This window comes from Ictalurus punctatus, chromosome 20 (assembly GCF_001660625.3).
Source record: "Ictalurus punctatus breed USDA103 chromosome 20, Coco_2.0, whole genome shotgun sequence".
NCBI classification, from domain to species: domain Eukaryota; kingdom Metazoa; phylum Chordata; class Actinopteri; order Siluriformes; family Ictaluridae; genus Ictalurus; species Ictalurus punctatus.
Genome location: NC_030435.2, coordinates 2366078 through 2384073, shown reverse-complemented (window position 1 = coordinate 2384073; position 17996 = coordinate 2366078). Strand labels below are relative to the sequence as shown.

At 44.2% G+C, this 17996-nt stretch overlaps 1 protein-coding gene across 2 annotated transcripts in view; it reads left to right on the top strand.

Annotated features, from left to right (window-relative positions):
- Window positions 1–2127: 2127 nt before the first annotated feature.
- The window catches only part of fbxl7 (F-box and leucine-rich repeat protein 7), a 41353-nt gene continuing 25484 nt past the window's right edge, over window positions 2128–17996 (top strand). The window contains exons 1-2 of one of the 2 annotated variants that reach the window (XM_017495715.3): window positions 2128–2664; window positions 8047–8136. In XM_017495715.3, coding sequence (XP_017351204.1) covers window positions 2628–2664; window positions 8047–8136 — 127 coding nt within the window. In that variant the 5' untranslated portion in view covers window positions 2128–2627. Of the gene's footprint in view, window positions 2665–8046; window positions 8137–8211; window positions 8487–17996 lie in introns of those variants that run through there. The other variant, XM_053688664.1, reaches the window with a different exon arrangement.

The window sequence follows — 17996 nt, the reverse complement described above, 5'->3', positions numbered from 1 at the left end:
CATTACAACACAACGGAACAGCAACAAAGAGAGTTTTATTTGCAATCGAAAGCAAGTTTTCACACCCTTACTTTATAAAATAACTAGAACATTCGAATATAAAATAGAATATCCGAGTTTATTTTATATTACAGATGTACTTTCCCCCCCCCCCCAGAATGAATGAACTGAATTTTAAAATAAAAAAAAGTGGTCAAAAGTGAACAGTGTGAACATGAGAGTGTTCTGAACCAGTTTATCCTCTCAGGTCAAGTCCAATCATTTTTTTTTCCTACCATAATTATGAGGCCCTTCCGTTAACATAACTGGTTTAATTCATTTAAATAATTCTATGCTACACACAAAGCTAACTCTAACCTTAAACCCAGGGGTTAAGGGTGGTGGGGGGGATGGCGAGGCAGTTCTGTCAGTATATGAATAATATATTGCACTATATAATTCGCACACAATTATATTGTAATATTTATCTGTTCATACATCCATCCATCCATTTTCTGCGCCGCTAATCCTACAAAGGGTAACGGGATGAGCCTGGAGCCTGCCCCAGTGGGCTCGGGGTACGAGGTAGTGGACACCCTGGACGGGGTGCCAACCCATCACAGGGCACAATCGCACACACACACACACACACACACACACACGTTATGGACAATTTAGAAATGCCAAATCAGCCTACAACACATGTCTTTTTGACTGGGGGAGGAAACCGGAGTACCCAGAGGAAACCCCTGAAGCACAGGGAGAACATACATGTCATAGTTGTAATTTCATATATTTCAATCTAATCTTTTTATTGATTACTTTTTAAAATTCTTTCCTTTCTTTCTTTAATAATGTAAAAGCTTGACTGGGAATTGCACAGCGAACCTATAACTACCTACAGTGCAGTAACAAAAATGTAGTCATTTTTACGTATGTTAATAATGAAACGATACGTTTATTTTATTATATTATTGTATTTCTGAATGTGGTATAAAGTTGAACTTTCATTCTACCTGCTTTTGAGGATTTTCTTTTTTTTGTTGCTGTTATTTTTCCTTTCATTCTTTGTGTCTTTCTTTCATTTCTCCATACGGTCTCCATTAGACACTTTATTGGTTTCTTGTCCTCTTCTCCAGCTCTATGAAAGGGCAACATTTGTTCTGTTTTACATTTCTGAGATACGTTTTAGATTTACAAGCTCTTTACACATCCTGGTCCACAATCGCTTTGTAGTCTCCATCAGAAACCATACGAAAGGACTGTCGAGAGGCGTGAGTAGACCTACAGCAACCAAATCAAGTTGTTTTTTTTTCCTTTAAAAAAAAAAGGCACAAAAAAAATCGCATACAATACTTAAATACATATGTAAGAGGTAGCGGTGGATGATGGTCTTGTTGCCTCTGACCTGGAGATCAGTCGGTTTTCATTTTGAAAAATGGATTGAATTTTGAAAAATGAAAACCTGCGGTGATGCACTGAGTAAAACATGTCAACAGAGGGCCCAATTGAGAACAGTCTCGAATTTTAACACACACACACACACACACACACACACACAATGATCTAGAAGTGACTTGTGACGCTGCCAGCACTTGCAAGATTATACATTTCTGTGCTCCATAAATCCATACCCTCTCAGAATAATAATAATAATAATAATAATAATAATAATAATAATAATAATAATAATGAAAGTGTACTAAAGTGTACCTGTCCTTGTCACTGGGATCTTTTGAACTTTTAGTGTGTGTGTGTGTGTGTGTGTGTGTGTGTGTGTGTTTTTTATTATTTTAACCTGGAAAGGTGCATAAACTGAGTACACCTTTAAGCGATTACCCTGACAGCTCTACAAGTGGTCCTTAAAGTGCAATGATGTACTTCAGACGTTTACTACAGGTAAAAACATGTAAAATGTGCACTTAAAGGTACCACCCAGGCCTATTAAGGGTACCACAAGGAAAGGTAGAGTGTAGTACTTGGTTTTGTGTGCGTGCGTGTGTGTGTGTGTGTGTGTTGGTGTGTGTGTGTGTGTGTGTGTGTGTTTGTGTATAGAGTGTACGACTGGTTACACGTCCCAGATTTACACCAGCGCCATTTGTGCGCGTTATTAAAGCTAAAATAACAAATATGGCGGATGAGAGAGAGAGAGAGAGAGAGAGAGAGAGGTGCATATTCAATTTAGGGCGAATGCGCGTTCCCTTTCGTGCACGCGCGCGCCTCAGCTTAGACGAGGAGCGAGTGCGCGCTCCCGGATCACCAAGTATCTTCCATCTACAGTTCTTCTTTTCTTTCTCTCGTTCTTTCTTGTGTGTGTGTGTGTGTGTGTGTGTTTTGTTTTTTTGCACGATCACGCGCGTGTTTGGTCGGTAAGGAGTTACGAAAATCGTTCCAACATGGAGAACAAGCGAAGACGTTAAGCGTTAAAGTGAAAAGTTGGAGAATAAAAGCGCAAAAGAAAGAGAGAGAGAGAAAGGAAAAGAAACGCCGAGTTTTGGAGGACCGTTATGTCCCGTTAGGAGATTTATTAACGCGCGAGCCGAAGAGAACTTTGGAGTTTATTTCTTCTTCTCGGTATCCTTCGGTTCTCTCTTTTTGTCCATCCTTTGGTGTGCATGGGTCGTCGGTAGGATCGCGCGCTCCGCGGGATGGGAGCGAGCCAGGGGAAGCAGAGCGGGAGTGAAGGTGAGTGGCGGCGGCAGCGCGAGCGCCTCGGCGCCGGTGTTCATCTTCTTCTTCTTTTTTTTTTCCTTTTAACCCAGGCGCGCGCCGCGGCCATGCTCGGGTCAGCCTCCTATTATTCCTGTTTATTCTCTCGCGCGCGTGCGTTCTGCACTCCATTTTTTTTTTTTTTTTGTTTAACGCAACGTGTCCTCTCTGTTACGCATGCATCATCACTCTCAGTGATCAGAAAATAAACTCCTACTAACCCCGTATGTGCAAACTTCGCACGTGAGCTGCAGTGTGCGTACTCAAACGCATTGCTCATCACCGCGCACGAGATGGATTTTCCTTCACATCTGCATTCCAACAGCACCAGAACCCGAAACTTATGCAACCTACAAGGTTCCACAAAAGGTGTGGATCTCACCACAGACAGGCTCGTGCTGATGAAATATGATCCCAGTGAGAGGATTTCAGAGTCAAAACAACAAAAGGGGTACTAAACTGTACCCTACATTTGGTTGTCACTTGAGGGTCGTGTGATACCATCAAGAGTGCATCATTAATAATATGATCAATAATTTTATGATAATAATAATAATAATAAACCCTTAAAGCACTGGTTCTCAAAAAGATGTCCGAGATTTTTTCTTATATTTGAGTTCGTTTAGTCATTAGATTGTGTTGAAGTGGAGAACGTTGGCGCTTCACAGCTCCAGGGTTCTGACGTGACTTCAGGTGACTGTCTGATCGCATGTTCTCCGCGTGTCCGCTCGGAGAAAACCTCCGGGTTCTCCGGTTTCCTCCTACGAACATGCCGGTAAGTTGTTCGGCAAATCTAAATCCCCTCTAGGTGTGAAGGTCAGGTGTGTGTGGTACCCTGTGATGGACTGGCATCCCCCATCCAGGGTGTATTCCCACCTCACACCTGATGTTCCCCGGACAGATTCCGGATCCGCCGTGATCCTGACCAGGATATCAGGCTGTAGTGAACAGCCAAAACATTGTTTTAAATAATGAAACAATATATGAGAGCGCTGCGGAATGGTCGAGAACCTCTGCCTTAAAAGAACCGCCGGAGAACCGCTTTTGTTGTTGCAAGAGCGATCGAGATGATTCAGTTTGTCAGGAGCCGGAACAGATTGGAGATTATAAGCATCATATCTCGTGTCTAAATGTGCATTTTTGTTTATAGCAAATGCAGCACGTAGAGAGAAATGTAGTAATATCAGACAGTCTAGACAGTCAGACAGTCTTCTCATTTCAGATCCTAGATAAGAGTAAGACACTAAAATACCTTGATTAAGAGATAGTCTGATAAATCTGAAATCAGAAAAAAAAACAAAGATGCGTGCTTTGTCCTATACCGTGCTCTAGACGCTTACCAATACGCTTTCTTCCTCAGAGAACTCTAAACTCAGACTAACACCATCGCAAAGCTCGGTCATATTTCAGCCTTTAGTTGCTGGCATGTGCACATTTCCCCATTTCTTGCTGAATTAAAGGACGGATCCCAAAGCGCTGGGTAAGCAGGCCGAGTGAATCACTTGTTTACATGCTTGACTCAAAACTCTGGCGCTGTTCTACCACAGGAACCCCGTGTCCAACTCCTCTGCTCTCCAAAAAGTCCAACGAAAAGCCTGAAGAGACAGAACACTAGTGTCGAATCCGGTCTATTCTCACACGGCACAAATACGGACACGCGCGTAGCTTATGTTACGTGTTTACTGTCCGGCAACGCCTTACGATTTAAACACAGCAAATATTTTCTGTCGGGTTTGCCGTGCGTATGTTTAATCGTCCTCATTGAAGGTGGCGGGGGGGGGCTTGGGGACATGGACAGATGGACATTTACAGTTATCTACATCTTTTGCTTTGGTCAGCCCCTCCAGGATTCCACGATTTTGCGATCGCAGGAATGACCGCAAGATCAAACAAACGCCGCGATATTCGGAGACGCTCGCGGTTTTTCAAAACGACCACAGATCGAGATGCGTCATCTGGCCCCGAATCGGTCCTACAGGACGCCACGGGGAGACCCGACGTCAGATAGCCGCTATAGCCGGCTTTCTGAAGACGGGAAATGTGGGGGGAAAATCTGTGGAAAGTATTTTTTTTTCTCCCTTCAATTCTGCATCTCACACCGCAAAATAGTTAGTCGAATAGAACAGAAATGAACAGAATGTCGTTAAACTAAAAAGAGAGGATGTGGAACGCTGGAGCAGGAACGTCAAAATATCATCTCGGGTTTAAAACGAACCAAAATAAACTGGAACACACGCAGAACTTTTAAAGGACCGTCCAGAGGAACAACCCTTAAGGAGTGCTGTAGGGCACTGATTTACCTGGATCAGGTGTGTTAGAACCTGAAATCCAATAAATCCAGGCCCGGTGCTCTTCATCACTAGGTCACGCGTAAATCCGACCGGTCCTCATGTTTAGTTCGGGAAGCACAGCCAGACCCTGACTCATTAAATACTAACGTACCGATGACTGGCGTTTTGGCCGAGATGGCGTTTGGAACGTTTCATAATCATCAGCGCTCCTGCCAGAGACCTCTCGTCCGCTGAATGAGATGTTGGCCGTGTCAGAGACTTGCGGTGTGCCCAAGCACGCCATAATTCTTGGGAAGGTTCAAGGGTTGGCTCGCGTTTAAAACTGGCACTCCAATAAATTTCCACAGAGATGGTAGCACGGCTCAGGGATTTTCGAAGTCCGCATCTATCTTTCCACAATTTGCGGCGCTCGAGCAGATGTGCAGCGTTAAAGATTTAAACACGTTTGGATGGGAGGGATTACTTTTACATTTTTATTCATCTGGCAGATTTGATCCCAAGCCATTTAGAATCGAGAGACACAATCCAAGGGTTCAGTTCATTTCAGAACCTTAAAGGAGAAGTCCACCCGGAAACTGTGTTTATACTGAAATACGTCTTCTGTGTTTAGCGATTCTGCTGCTAATTTGTTGGCTGCTTTTGCATTTCCATTATTCCAGGGAGAAGTTAGTGGTCGTGTGCTGTGCTGATGTCGCGGGGAGACATAATCATTATCGCTAGCGCCGTCACGATGGCGTTTAATTGGAGGAAAAAATAAATAAATAAAACTAAGTGATAACGGTCACGTTTTGCCGTTAGCTCCTAAAAACAAAAAGATTCTTTTCTCGTTGGTGATTTCCCGGCGATGTTGGTCATATTAATGAATAATAACCTGGCACAGAAGCAGCGGAGACGTTGGTGCAGATGCTGGACTCCCAGAAAGTCCCAGAATGCAGTGCATTCATACGATGTAGTTGAGAGTCCCCGCGTAACTAACGTGATGTTTACGATAAAAGCTGAAGCTCTGGAAGATTCGAGCAGCGTGGACAGATGTGGAGGCAAGAGAGCCGGACGAAAAGACTAAAGCGCCGCTGCATCGTTCTCTCTACATGGTGATGAAGCAGGTAGACCGAAGCGAAAATACAAAGCGCGACATGTCAACGGAAGAAGCTTCGACTTAAAAAAAAAAAAAAAAGGTCGACTCGTTACGAAGGTAAATCGCAGAAGCCGATTGAGATCGCGGCGGATTTTTTTTTTCATTTGATTAATCACACTTTTATCCAAAAGACAGAACGAGGTCACTGGCTCAGGCGCAGTCCTGCTCTTTGAACCCACAGCCGTCTGGTCGTTTGTTCGGAACTTTAGCCGCGTAGCGTGGATTTTTCTCCATCCGATCAGTCCTCTCGGTTGCAGCTTCCTTTTTAGAAACGGCAGCTGCATCCAAAGCGCTTCGGCATCTCCGTAATCCGCTAAGAGGAACGCGAGCCTTCCGGCTGATTTCCCTGCTGACAGGTGGAGACCGAAGCAATTCACCTCTCTGACCGTAAGGATGACTCGCTTCTCTTTACTTCTGCCAAACGTGCCACGCTGAAGAGAGAACAGAGTTTCCCGGGCCATGAACGGAACATTCTGGAGACGGAAAAAAAGAATAATAATTTAAAAAAAATAGTGCTCCGAAAGTTTTTTTTTTTCCCCTTCATCCCACAAACCCCAGAAGTACTTACAGCTTAGCTCTGGTATCGAAACGCATCGCCAGATCGATCAAAAAAAGCTTTGAAAATCAACCAAGCTTTGTGCACCGGCCAGTATTTCGCCCTCGTTCTAATACGCAGTGTGTAACAGTAACAGTAGTTCTTATACCTTATCGTTTCCATAGCAACAACTCATTCACAGGGTGTAGTATAATCAACACTCCATGTGATTTAATAATAAACGGATTAAAAAACATGCCGTTGTTTTAAAAAAAAAAAAGTGCGATTATGGAGACGTTTATAACGTGGATCGAGAAGGAGTCTCCAGTGTCAGAGCTTCGTTACGGTCAGAAACGGTCGGGAAAGTCTTCAGAACGGAGGCGCCGCTGTTCTAGAAAATTCATCGGCCCATTCTGACCAATCAAAATCGAGAGCTCAACTGTACTGTAACAAATACGATCCGAACCGGAGCATGAAATAATAAACGCACACTTGGCGTAATAAGGCTGTATTTCGAATCATCTCATCTGTGACTCTGTGCATTCTTAACCTTTAGCGCCGTGCCCTAAATCCGAACCTAACGATGAGCTCCGCTTGTAGATCATCCATGGGAATGAACTCGGACCTGTCCAGAATCCATCATCGCGATGTGTTTAGCCAATTAATCTCACTTACAGTGAAGCCCACATTCCTCCCAGACAATAGACAATAAACAATAGTGGCGATGCAAGCAGACGTTAGATTAAAGGGGCCATGTCGAAACTGTGCTCCACGCTAAACACGACCTCCTCAACTTGATATCAGTGCAAAACTATTTACTGAAAAACAAGCAGGTTTACACAACACAGCACGCCGGAGTGACCTTGTATGGTCAAATAAACCGCTCTGCTCGTGTTTGCACTTGTAGGAAATGCTGTAAACACTCCTCGATCTGTGCATTTCTCAAGAACGCCGTTTAGAATCATCGGTTATACCGAACGCCATGTAACCTCAGGGGTCGTGTTTCACAGCCGCGTACGTTTAAGCACCACGTCGACGGAGGACGATTAATGAGTTCCAGCTCACGTGGTGGTTCCAGATTTGGAGTCCAGTTTGAGTCAGACTTTGTACGTAGAAAGAAAAAAAAAAGAAAAAAAGATCTGGATTATTATCAAAATTTCTGAAAATGTACGCAGAAGGATTGTTAGTAAAGTTTCGTAAATGTTATCGGGGGAAGTGATAGCATGCTGGGCTACTGTTTGTCCAAACCCCAACTTCTCTCTCTCTCTCTCTCTCTCTCTCTCTCACACACACACACACACACACGTCTCTTTCTTTGTCTCATTTATTATGATGACTTAACACGTGTTGTGCCATTTTTCGAGCTTTCCTGCCCTCACGTGTTCCTCCGATTGCAGGGAAGGGCAGTTCCAGCATTTCCTCCGACCTGAGTTCAAGTACGGATCAGACGTCGACCAAAGCTCAGAAGAATGTGGCTACCAGTGAAGGTAGGGCATCTGGTCCTCGTTAGCTGTCACTGGCCTGCCTTTCCTCCTCCTCCCCCCTCTTACTCACCCACCTCTCCTTTTTTGTCTTATTGACTATTTTTGGAAAAAAAAAAAAAAAAAAAAAACCCAAGGCCTTTTTCCGAGCCGCTTTGTGATGAGAACAAAGCGAAGGTTGGTCAGAGTGTTTTTTTTTAGGAACTCGATGGGATGGCTTTACGTTTGCTGTTGTGATTCTCGAAACCTTCCAGTCAGAAAAACGGCTCGACTTTAGTGAATCTGGTCGAAACTGTAGACTCAAATCCAATTGTGATGGATCAGTATTTTGGACACGAGTCCACGACGCGAGACTGGTAAGACAACTGGAGGCACTGTATAGCCACACTCAAGGGTTTGTCATTAGAGACTTCTATTTTGTTCTCTCGAAGACAATAACAGCAGGCTGGCGCATGTGGCCAGGACGCTGGGAGGCTTGAGAGAGCCTGCAGGGGGTGGAGAGAGTGCGTGTGTGTGTGTATGTGTGTGTGTGTGTGAGGACCGTGGAAGGTTTGTTCTCCAGGGAGGCCCAGCTCGGAGCCAGGCTGCGGTGTGTTTATGTGTGTGTGGTTGCAGGGCCCGTCCTAGTCTCTCCGCAGTAATGGCAGAGTAGCGCTACGGCCTCGGAGACGCTGACCCGTCCCTGCGCGTTCTCGCGTCAGCGTGAAGGAAGAGAAAACACTTTATCTTGCGTCCTGTGGCATTGTGCGATCCGGATACACTGGGGTGTAGCCACGAAACAGTCACCATGCGTCAGTCATGAAAGGTCAAGGATTAACATACAAGATCCAGTGCGAAGTGAATCAGCTACAATACAGCAGGAATCATATATTTATTGATTCACTGTGCGAAATTGTCCCCGTAGTCTAAAAACGTGGTATAAAGGAAAACAAAGTAATATAAAAAAAAAACGTAGCCGGTTGTAGAAGGAAATATTTAAAATTTTTCATCCAAACGGCTGTTTGTACATCCTTCGGTGTGTAACAGAAGCCGAAACATAACGGAGAGATGCGATTTCCAGACGCATCACATCCCGTTAAGTGATGCTGTAAGAGGATCGATTCGCCCGGGATAACTGACAGAAAGGGGCGGGGCTTCACGATGGTACTCGCGATACAAATCGACCTCTTTTGTAAGCACTTCCTGTACGATTCGCGGCTGCGTTCGGCTGCGTAGGTCACATGACATCTAGATTCGATGGTTTTGCATTTGGAACTCCAATACCTGGTTTCGGTTTGTTTTGACCTCTTGACCTCGTGGTTTGATCTCCCCGTGCAAAACTCATCCAATCCCACTAGAAAGGACTCTTTTTGATGACATTCATAAACGTCACCATTAATTCTAAAATGAAAGTGTATTGTTGGGAGGAAAAGTAGTACACTGAGACAAACAACAACAACAACAACAACAACAACAACAACAACAACAACAACAACGTTTGGAAAAACTCATCGGGCATACATCATGACGATATGTGAAACTGTGACGCCGAACCTACCCTATTCGGCGACTCAATACGTTATACAACCTAAATTATTATTAGCTCAGCTAACATTCCTAGTCATGCTAAGCTTTCAAGGTCCCAGTTTTCCTGTATGGCTCACGTCTCCACAAGGTACACACACACAGACCCCCCCCCCCCCCCCCCCACACACACACACACACGCCATCAGTAACACACAACGTTTACATATTCCAATTTCTTGGACCTGGTGGGATTCACAACCTGCCAGAGGGGCAAATACTTAAACTCTGCTGTCTCATGAAACACATGAATAAAGAGTCTGTTTCTCCTCATGAGACTTTACTGAAATGCAGCTTGACAGCTTGCTGCTCACGCATTTGTGCAGAGAAGCAGAAGAAAAAAAAAAAAAAAGAGGATTAAATCCGAGGGGACGGACGGTCGGAGAAACCCGATCAGGACGGTCGATAAAATATTTAAATAAAAGAGATTAGCTTGTAAAATGTTACACATTTCATTTCTAAATAAAACCACTGAAGTTGTGCAGTTATTCCCAGCCGGCGGTTTGAAACGTTTACATCTGCCCTGACGAGGAATGACGTGCTTCCGAATCGCGATGAAACGTCAAATAGTGAGCAACTCCACGCAAAATGATTCTCCTTGTTGTCTAACGACATCTGGGTGACATTTTTGCTCAACGTTATTTAACTTCATTCTGGTAATGGCCTTTCTTTCTTGTCGAATGCCCACAAAACAACCTTACGTTATTAGATACCGTAAACGGTTCATCACTCTTTTTTTTCCCGTTCCGCGGAATCCGAAGGCAATGCGACAAAAAAATTCATCCAATAAATAGATTATTAAACCCTCCGTACGGGAGACTGTTTACCACCGTCAAAAAAACCCCACCTGATTAATGAATCAGGTTTCAACTCGTTGCGGTATAAAGACTTGTTAAAAACACAAGCATTGAGATTAAAGATGAAACCCTGAAAAAGCCGACCGGACTCGTGCGCTACTCATCGGGTCGGATTATGGGTAACGCGTTTCTTGATAAACGGACGTCATGTACAGACCGGCCGGTTTAGGATATGTATAAACAGTTTAATTTAGAATCTGTAATCAGAGCGAATTCGTTCGGATCGGTGGAAATCGCTGCACGTAGCGTAAACCACGAGCGGTCTCTGATTAGCTCGTCATGTCAGACTCCAGTCAACTTTTCCAATAGACAACAGATGCACCGTCATGCTTGTTGTCCATCACGTCTTTGCTGTTATCGAAATAATGGTGAGGGGTAAATTTTCCAGGCCAGGTCTTGTTTTAAATGAAATAATCGGAAATAAATCGAATTAATTTACAGAAAAACAAGGCGGCAAACCCAAGGGAAAGTGTAAGTGCAGGCAGTGTTTATACGATGTGCAAAACTATTTTTGTTGTACGATGTATCGCGGAGATTGGGAAAGAAAAACTGAGAGAATGTGACAAGGGTGTTTCTTGTGCGTTTTTTTTTTTTAGATGTAGTTGAGCTGGAGCTTTTGTTAAAACCTGGCAACCCTCGCTTAGAGAAATCCCTGCAGGAGACGTGAATTTACACCCGTCAGCCCGTCGTGTTCGGCTACCGCTGCACGGCCGTGCTGGTCAGTACCAATCTGTTTCTGCTCCACTCCACTCCTGACTTCAATCATGTACAATTCCCATCCAAACCCTCGGTCTCTGCGAGCAAAAATGTTGCTTTTTAAGCACCAACACTGCTACCCAAACAGCTTCGGTGCCAACGACTGTAAAATGAGAAACACTTGTTGGTGTGCTCACTCGCCCGAAAGCCGCTTCTTCCATTCCGGACAGATGAAACCAGATATCTCGACGAGTTGTAAATAAAAGGATGCAGCTTAATGCAATAAGGATAAACAATAAACGTGGAAAATGTGGAGCTTGCGTGTGCGCAGACAGACCGAGGAAACCTTCTGTTTATTAGTACGGAGAGTCGGGCCGGTTTCGAGCGCGTCTGCTGCTGCTGGAAAAATCGGAGAAGTTGTCCGCTTTGGAGATGACTCATCTGGCCTTACTCAGTACTAAAAACGCATGCTGAGCAAAACTCGCTACTGTGGGACGACGTCCGGTTATACGACACGCGAGGGAAAAAAGACCGCGTGACGTTCTGCGACAGGAACGTGACCGTCGACAGGGTAGCGTTTCGAAGGTTTAAAAACTTACTCTTACCACACCCTTTCTTAAACCACAGCAATTTGCCAACACTTAATTGTAGAATAACAAACCGTAGTCCTTATACGTTTAATAGTTGCGTTTAACGTTGTGGAATGTCCGTGGACGAGTTAGTTCCCGTTTTCACTTGCGCTATAGCAGCTATAAACAGTCGTTCTCTCGCCTCACCGGTCTCCCTCTTAAAGACAGTAAGACAAAAACGAACAAAAACAACGTCCGTCGTGTTACAGAGCGCTGAAGGGCAAACAAGGGCTTGTTCTACTTATACACCATGTACTATGTGTTACAATCGCGCCAGACTTCGCCTATTACCCCCCCCCCCCAATAAAATATTATCAAGCTTACGCAATGATTGAAGTGAAACTTTATGCCTAGCAGGCAGTTGTGCCATCTGATAGCCCTTCTGAGAGCGTGGGACAGTTTAGTATTCAGCTTTTGAAGATAGCATTGTTCCAAGATTGAGGCCTTTCCCACCATTTCCTTAGCGATAACCTCCCGAGGATGTTGTGAAAGCCATTCTGATGTGGTGGGCGAGTTTACACCACGAGGTTCTGTGAAGCATCGAGACTTTCTAAAAGGTTTTTAAATCTCCCAAATGAATAACAATACCGAGTGACGAGAAGGTCCGAAGTCCTTTAGATGAGCACCAAAATATCGGGATTAAAATATATCACGATATAATCGCTTCTCTGAGATATCACTGGTCTCGTGATTTATTTATTTATTTATTTATTTATTTATTTTTATTATAAACATTGTGTCGTTCGTTTATTTTATTGGAATGTGAAACTCTGGAAGAAGATTTGATTACGTTTCCAATCTTTACATCTGTCGCTTACAATTAAAAAATAAGTAAATAAATAAATAATAGATTCTTACAGCTTTTCAGCGTCGGTTCATTTCACTGTACATTAAATATAAGCGTCGATCGAATTATTTGGAAAGGTTATTTAGCTGGAAATTCATCAGGAAGCCTACGTATCTTGATACATGTCGTGTATCCTAGAAATATCCTGTGAAGTATCGTGATGATATTTTTCATCGCAGTCCAGATGATTTGCCTAGTAGACACAATGGCGAACCAAATCCTAAGGAAGTGGGAATTTTCCATCACGACCATCAGGCTGGTGTATATCCAGTCTGTATTGTTTTTTTTTTTTACACTTCGCACAGTGTACACGTGTAACCGCGTTTCTGTTAATGAACCGTGAATACATCCGAATGAGTTCTAACCCTACAGAACGCCGATATAGCAAAGCAGCCTACTTTACACGGAGAGCGTCCAGATAAGATCGGACTAATTAAAACGTACGGAGCGTTTGTTCAGCGCACTCGTTTAGAGCCATGGCAGGTCCTCGTTTGCCCGTGTAGGGTGGGTTCGCAGTCTTTTTTACGTTCTCGGACAGGCTTCTTTCAAGAGAGCACTGAAACGTAATAGCCGAGCTGTGTGATTTTATCAGATGCAGTTAGCTCAGTGCTGGAAGCAATCATTACCTCCATACTAGCCCTATCTTTAAGCAATATGGAACTGTAAAATGAGACTCTTAAACAATGAGCCTGGATCCTCACAGATGTTTTGTTTCTGGATCTCGATAAACGAGATAGTGAAGTGACGGAGACGCCAACCCAGGACTGTCTCTGTTAGCATAAGCAGATAAGCTTGTCGTTGGCTAGGAGGAATGATATATATGTGCTGACGCACCATCTGTATCCGTTTAGATCCGTTCCGAACGTCTGTATTCGAGGACCTGAAGAAGTGGGAGTGGCCTAGGGAACCCAGAGGTTGAAACGTCAGCAGTGGGTTATGAATTCTGACTGAGAGTTCCTCAACCTCAGCGACATCACTCCAGTTTGTAACCAGCCTCAAATACAGAGCCTTTTTTCTTTTTAATCTCACTTGTACAGATAAACGGGTCGTTAGACCGATTTGTTTCCAAACAAAGTCGTTTTTTGTCCTATTTCCCATGATGTAATCAGACTAGTTCCTAGTGCGCATGGTTTTGCAATGTTTTGCTATTGAAAGTTATAGTGAGCGACTAGGTAGCACAATTCTGTTAAGGTTATGTCAATCTCGACTCCCAAACTAACATTTAAAAAAAAAAAAAAAAAAAAAAAAAATTATATATATATATATACATACACACACACACACACACACACACACACTTGTTTTTCACCCTAATTTAGTCTTGGCCAAATCCCACCCACTAGTTAGTCCTCCATCATACGACAACTACCATAAAGGGAGGTGAATCCGCCCCCTTCTGCATGCAGAGCTTACAGGCACCCACGATTGGCTAGTGTTGCTTTTGATTGACAGGTCACTCCCCCAGAGAGAATGGCTAAATTTTGCCATCTTGGACTCGTGGCCACAGGTGGCGGTGACTAATACCTTCTTTTTAGCACTTCCTACTACCATTGTAACCTGTATTACATTATCATATAATAGTATACACCTGAGATCAGACTAATTAGAAAGAAGACCCCGGTTTAACATTCTTCTGCACCATACTTGCAATGTGGAACCATTCATTACACTTGTTTAGACGTGTCCATAAACAGTTTTTATAACCCGGGAAGATGAATTTTAGCTGCGATAATTACATACGTCACAATCGTATGCAAGTCGGCTCATCGTGGTTGGTTATCTGGGTCGTCACTTGTCAGCGGTATGTCGACGGTACCGCCGATCTAGAAATATTTATGCATCTATACTGTTGTACACGTGATAAAACCGGATTGAACTCCAGTATGCAGGGCTCTGTACGACGCTTCTGGGCCTCTCAGTCGGCTCTCGCTGATCGAGCTCGTGTGCGTGCGCGTCAGGCGAGTGGAATTCACTCTCCCTATCCGAACGGACTTAAAGGGAGCAGAACGCTGCCTCCCCACAGGAGAAGCGCTCATTACGGGCCTTTATTAGATTTGAGAAGGGCTCAGTACGGATTGTTCTGTAGCACAAGCACAAACATCGGTTCAGTTTGTGCGTATTTCCAGCCGTGTGTTGTGCGTTTGTCTAGAAGTGGCCCGATCGAGCGTTGTGTTGTGTTGTGTTGCTCTCCGAGCTTCCTAATGGAAATCTGAGCTCTACGTCTGGAGCTTGCTGGAGAGGGGGAGTCAGGGTTGAACTGCAGTTCACTCAAACACACACATTTGCATGCTGCGAGAGGCAGCAAGGGGTTTTACACACACACACACACACACGCACGCGTACAGTTCATGAATGCATTATAGATTTCACAAGTGCATATTATTCCATTGTTCTTATTTGGGGAAGTGGAAGAATTTGGGAGAGCATATATGGAAAATATCAGTTAAACATAACGCCACATGTGGAGCACCATGAGAACATTTCGAGCGTGATATCTCGCTAGACTTCCCCGCTTTCTTCCTCGTGTCAAGTTTAACGCTGTGGATTTATGGACGAAGCCTTTCATTTGACTCATCACTTGAGGTCGGTTTACCCAAACGTCCCGTAGCGTTATCGGAAGTCAGATGAGGATTTTAAAGGGGTTTTTTTTTTTTTCCCTTTTCCAAAAACGCTCGTTCCATTAAAGGAGCAGAATTTATTATTTTGTCATACGGCAAAGATAATTTCATTCCTATGAAGAACTAGCCCGCTCCTCCACAGAGTATAATCCCATTTTTGTGTGCTTTGGAGGTTACGCAATTCATGCTGTAATACTTTTGGAAAAAGCCATGAACTTCCTCAAGAGGGGCACAGAACATGTAGAAAGCGATGCGTTTCCTTCATACGTTCCTTTATGTTTTACGGCTCTGCTAGATTTACGATGTCGACGCTTGTTCCACACCGCGACTGCCCTGCAGAGCCTGGCTTTGTTTACTCTGTGCAATAAATGGACACTTTGGGTCGTTTTTAGCTTTCATGACCAGACTTGTTCTGTACTGTACATAAACATGGACGTAGTTACAAATTAGTGGAACGTTGCGGAAGAAAGGCCGAAAAAACAAAACAAAAAAACCCCAAACACACGCTGGCTGTTTTTTAAAAAAAAATTTTTTATTTAGTTAAAGACACCTCCAGGGGTGGGGGCGGGGGCGCAAAAGGACGGCCGTCTTTGAACGTTCGGAGAATTTTGAAGGCGGCATTGCGTGGATGCGTCTCAAACAGCTCTTAATCCCATCCGAGAGACTTGCTCTGTAGAAGGTCATGTAACTTGTGCAGCAAAGCAGTGTTTGATTGAATTACCTCAACATGACAGGGAAAATCCTTTAGGCATGGTAAAGGAAATGACCGTCATCATAGCAGGGTCTTCTATTTTTGCGGTAACTATGAGACTGACGTATTTTCCAGCAGGCGTGGAGCGAAGACCTCAGCTTAAGGAAAACAATACAGTGCTGGGCTGAACTGGTGCTTTCACACTTAGTGTTTTTGTTTTTCCCCCTCGAGCACACTTCTTACATTTTCATGAAGCGGCCATTTTTTAAAAAAAAAAGAGCCGTCACTGGCATATCTTTTGAGAAAAAGATGAGGCGCCATTTTTTTTTTAAACCTCTCAACCAATTGGGTTGCAAGTCGTACGTCAAGCAAGAAAAACAAACATGGAGGACTGAGTGCCGAGTATTGTTACTGAGCAACAATGAGGACATTTGAAAATATGATCATCCGACGTTGCAGTGTGAACAACCCCCTCGTCGCTCGTACGTACGATATACTTCTGAAATATCAGCGCAAAAGGCACTTTGGCCAGGGATTTTTCTGAAGTCTGAATGCCCCTTATGGTAAACGCTAAACACAGAGATCTATGAACTAACAGTTACGAAAGCACAAGCGTCACGCAAGGTATAAAGACTGCCGTGGTTCCGAAATCGATTCCCCGCCTGTGCTCTGGACGAGCTGCACACCCATTTAAACCCGGACGAAGAACTCCATCGTGCACGGCTTTTCTCGGTCCTCTCTCTGCATAAAACATTTAGCTTTATTTTCTCCTGCATATGGAAAAGCTGGCCTAATATCCAGGCAGACTTTGGGAATGCCGGCTCTACTTCAATATTCTGCGGGTTCCGAAAAGGCCGGACCGGTTTTATATTATCTGGGCTCTGGAAAGCCAGGTCTGGGCGAATTTTCTTTGGCTCCACGTGCCGTTTGTTTTGGAAAAGAATCATGGGTAAAGAGGTATGCGGCGCAATTCGATAGGCTTTGTGAGGTCCCACCCAGAACACTGGCTCGACACCGTGTGCTGAATAAAACTCATCTGTAGTGCGTTTGAACAACGCCGCATCGTGAACTCATCCATGACTTGTTCAGAAGAAGGTCAGAGCCAGAACTCCGGACCTGGGATTTGTGTGTTTTCCCGAGAACAAGCGATAGAGAGGGGTTTCAAATTGTAGTCACGGTGGTTAACTGTCCACCAAAACGCAGTAAGATTCATGCTTTTACGATGGATCGTCTCTCTATGCTATGGAAGGCCAATATTCATGACGAAAGTCCACGCAAACTGCACTGGATTGACCCGAGTGAGATTTGAAACCCCTTAAATGATCCCCACGAATAAAACCGAGCTGTACTCAAATTCCTGCTAATGTTTTCTTTTGAGATTTCTTTTTTGGGGTCTCCTGGGTCTTGTTTTCCGAGAGCTACGGTGTTTTATCAATTACAGCTGAGCCGTACGGGTTTCACGATAGAAGTATGACGGCTATCCCTCATACGAGGAGATTTCCTTTGCACTGCTGTTCAGTCCGTGTCCCACGGGTGTTGGACGCCGTCCAGACGCAGGAGGAAACCACGATATTTTCGAAGGGAAACATTTAACGTTAAAGTGTTGGTGTTTCAGTGACTTCAAACCCTATTGGCTTGTTTACCCAAACACTTTGGACACCCTCCAGTGGTGTGGTTTCAGGTAAAAAGCAGTCCTGTCCTAGCGTAACATGCCAACAAATTGTTGATGCTTCCTGGAGGAAACAGGTGGAAGGAAGAGACCGATAAATAGCTACAGCGGGGGTGAGAAGGTCTTGAAACACCAGCGGAGCGAATCACCTGTTAACATTAACGCTCTCACATTGCGTCACGAGACATATTGACGAGATGTAACCCAAGTTTCTCATTTTTGAAACATTCCCTTCACCCCTGAGAAGCGTGCAACATCGACGTCACACAAGTGGCCACTTGCAGCCCGATCGGTAG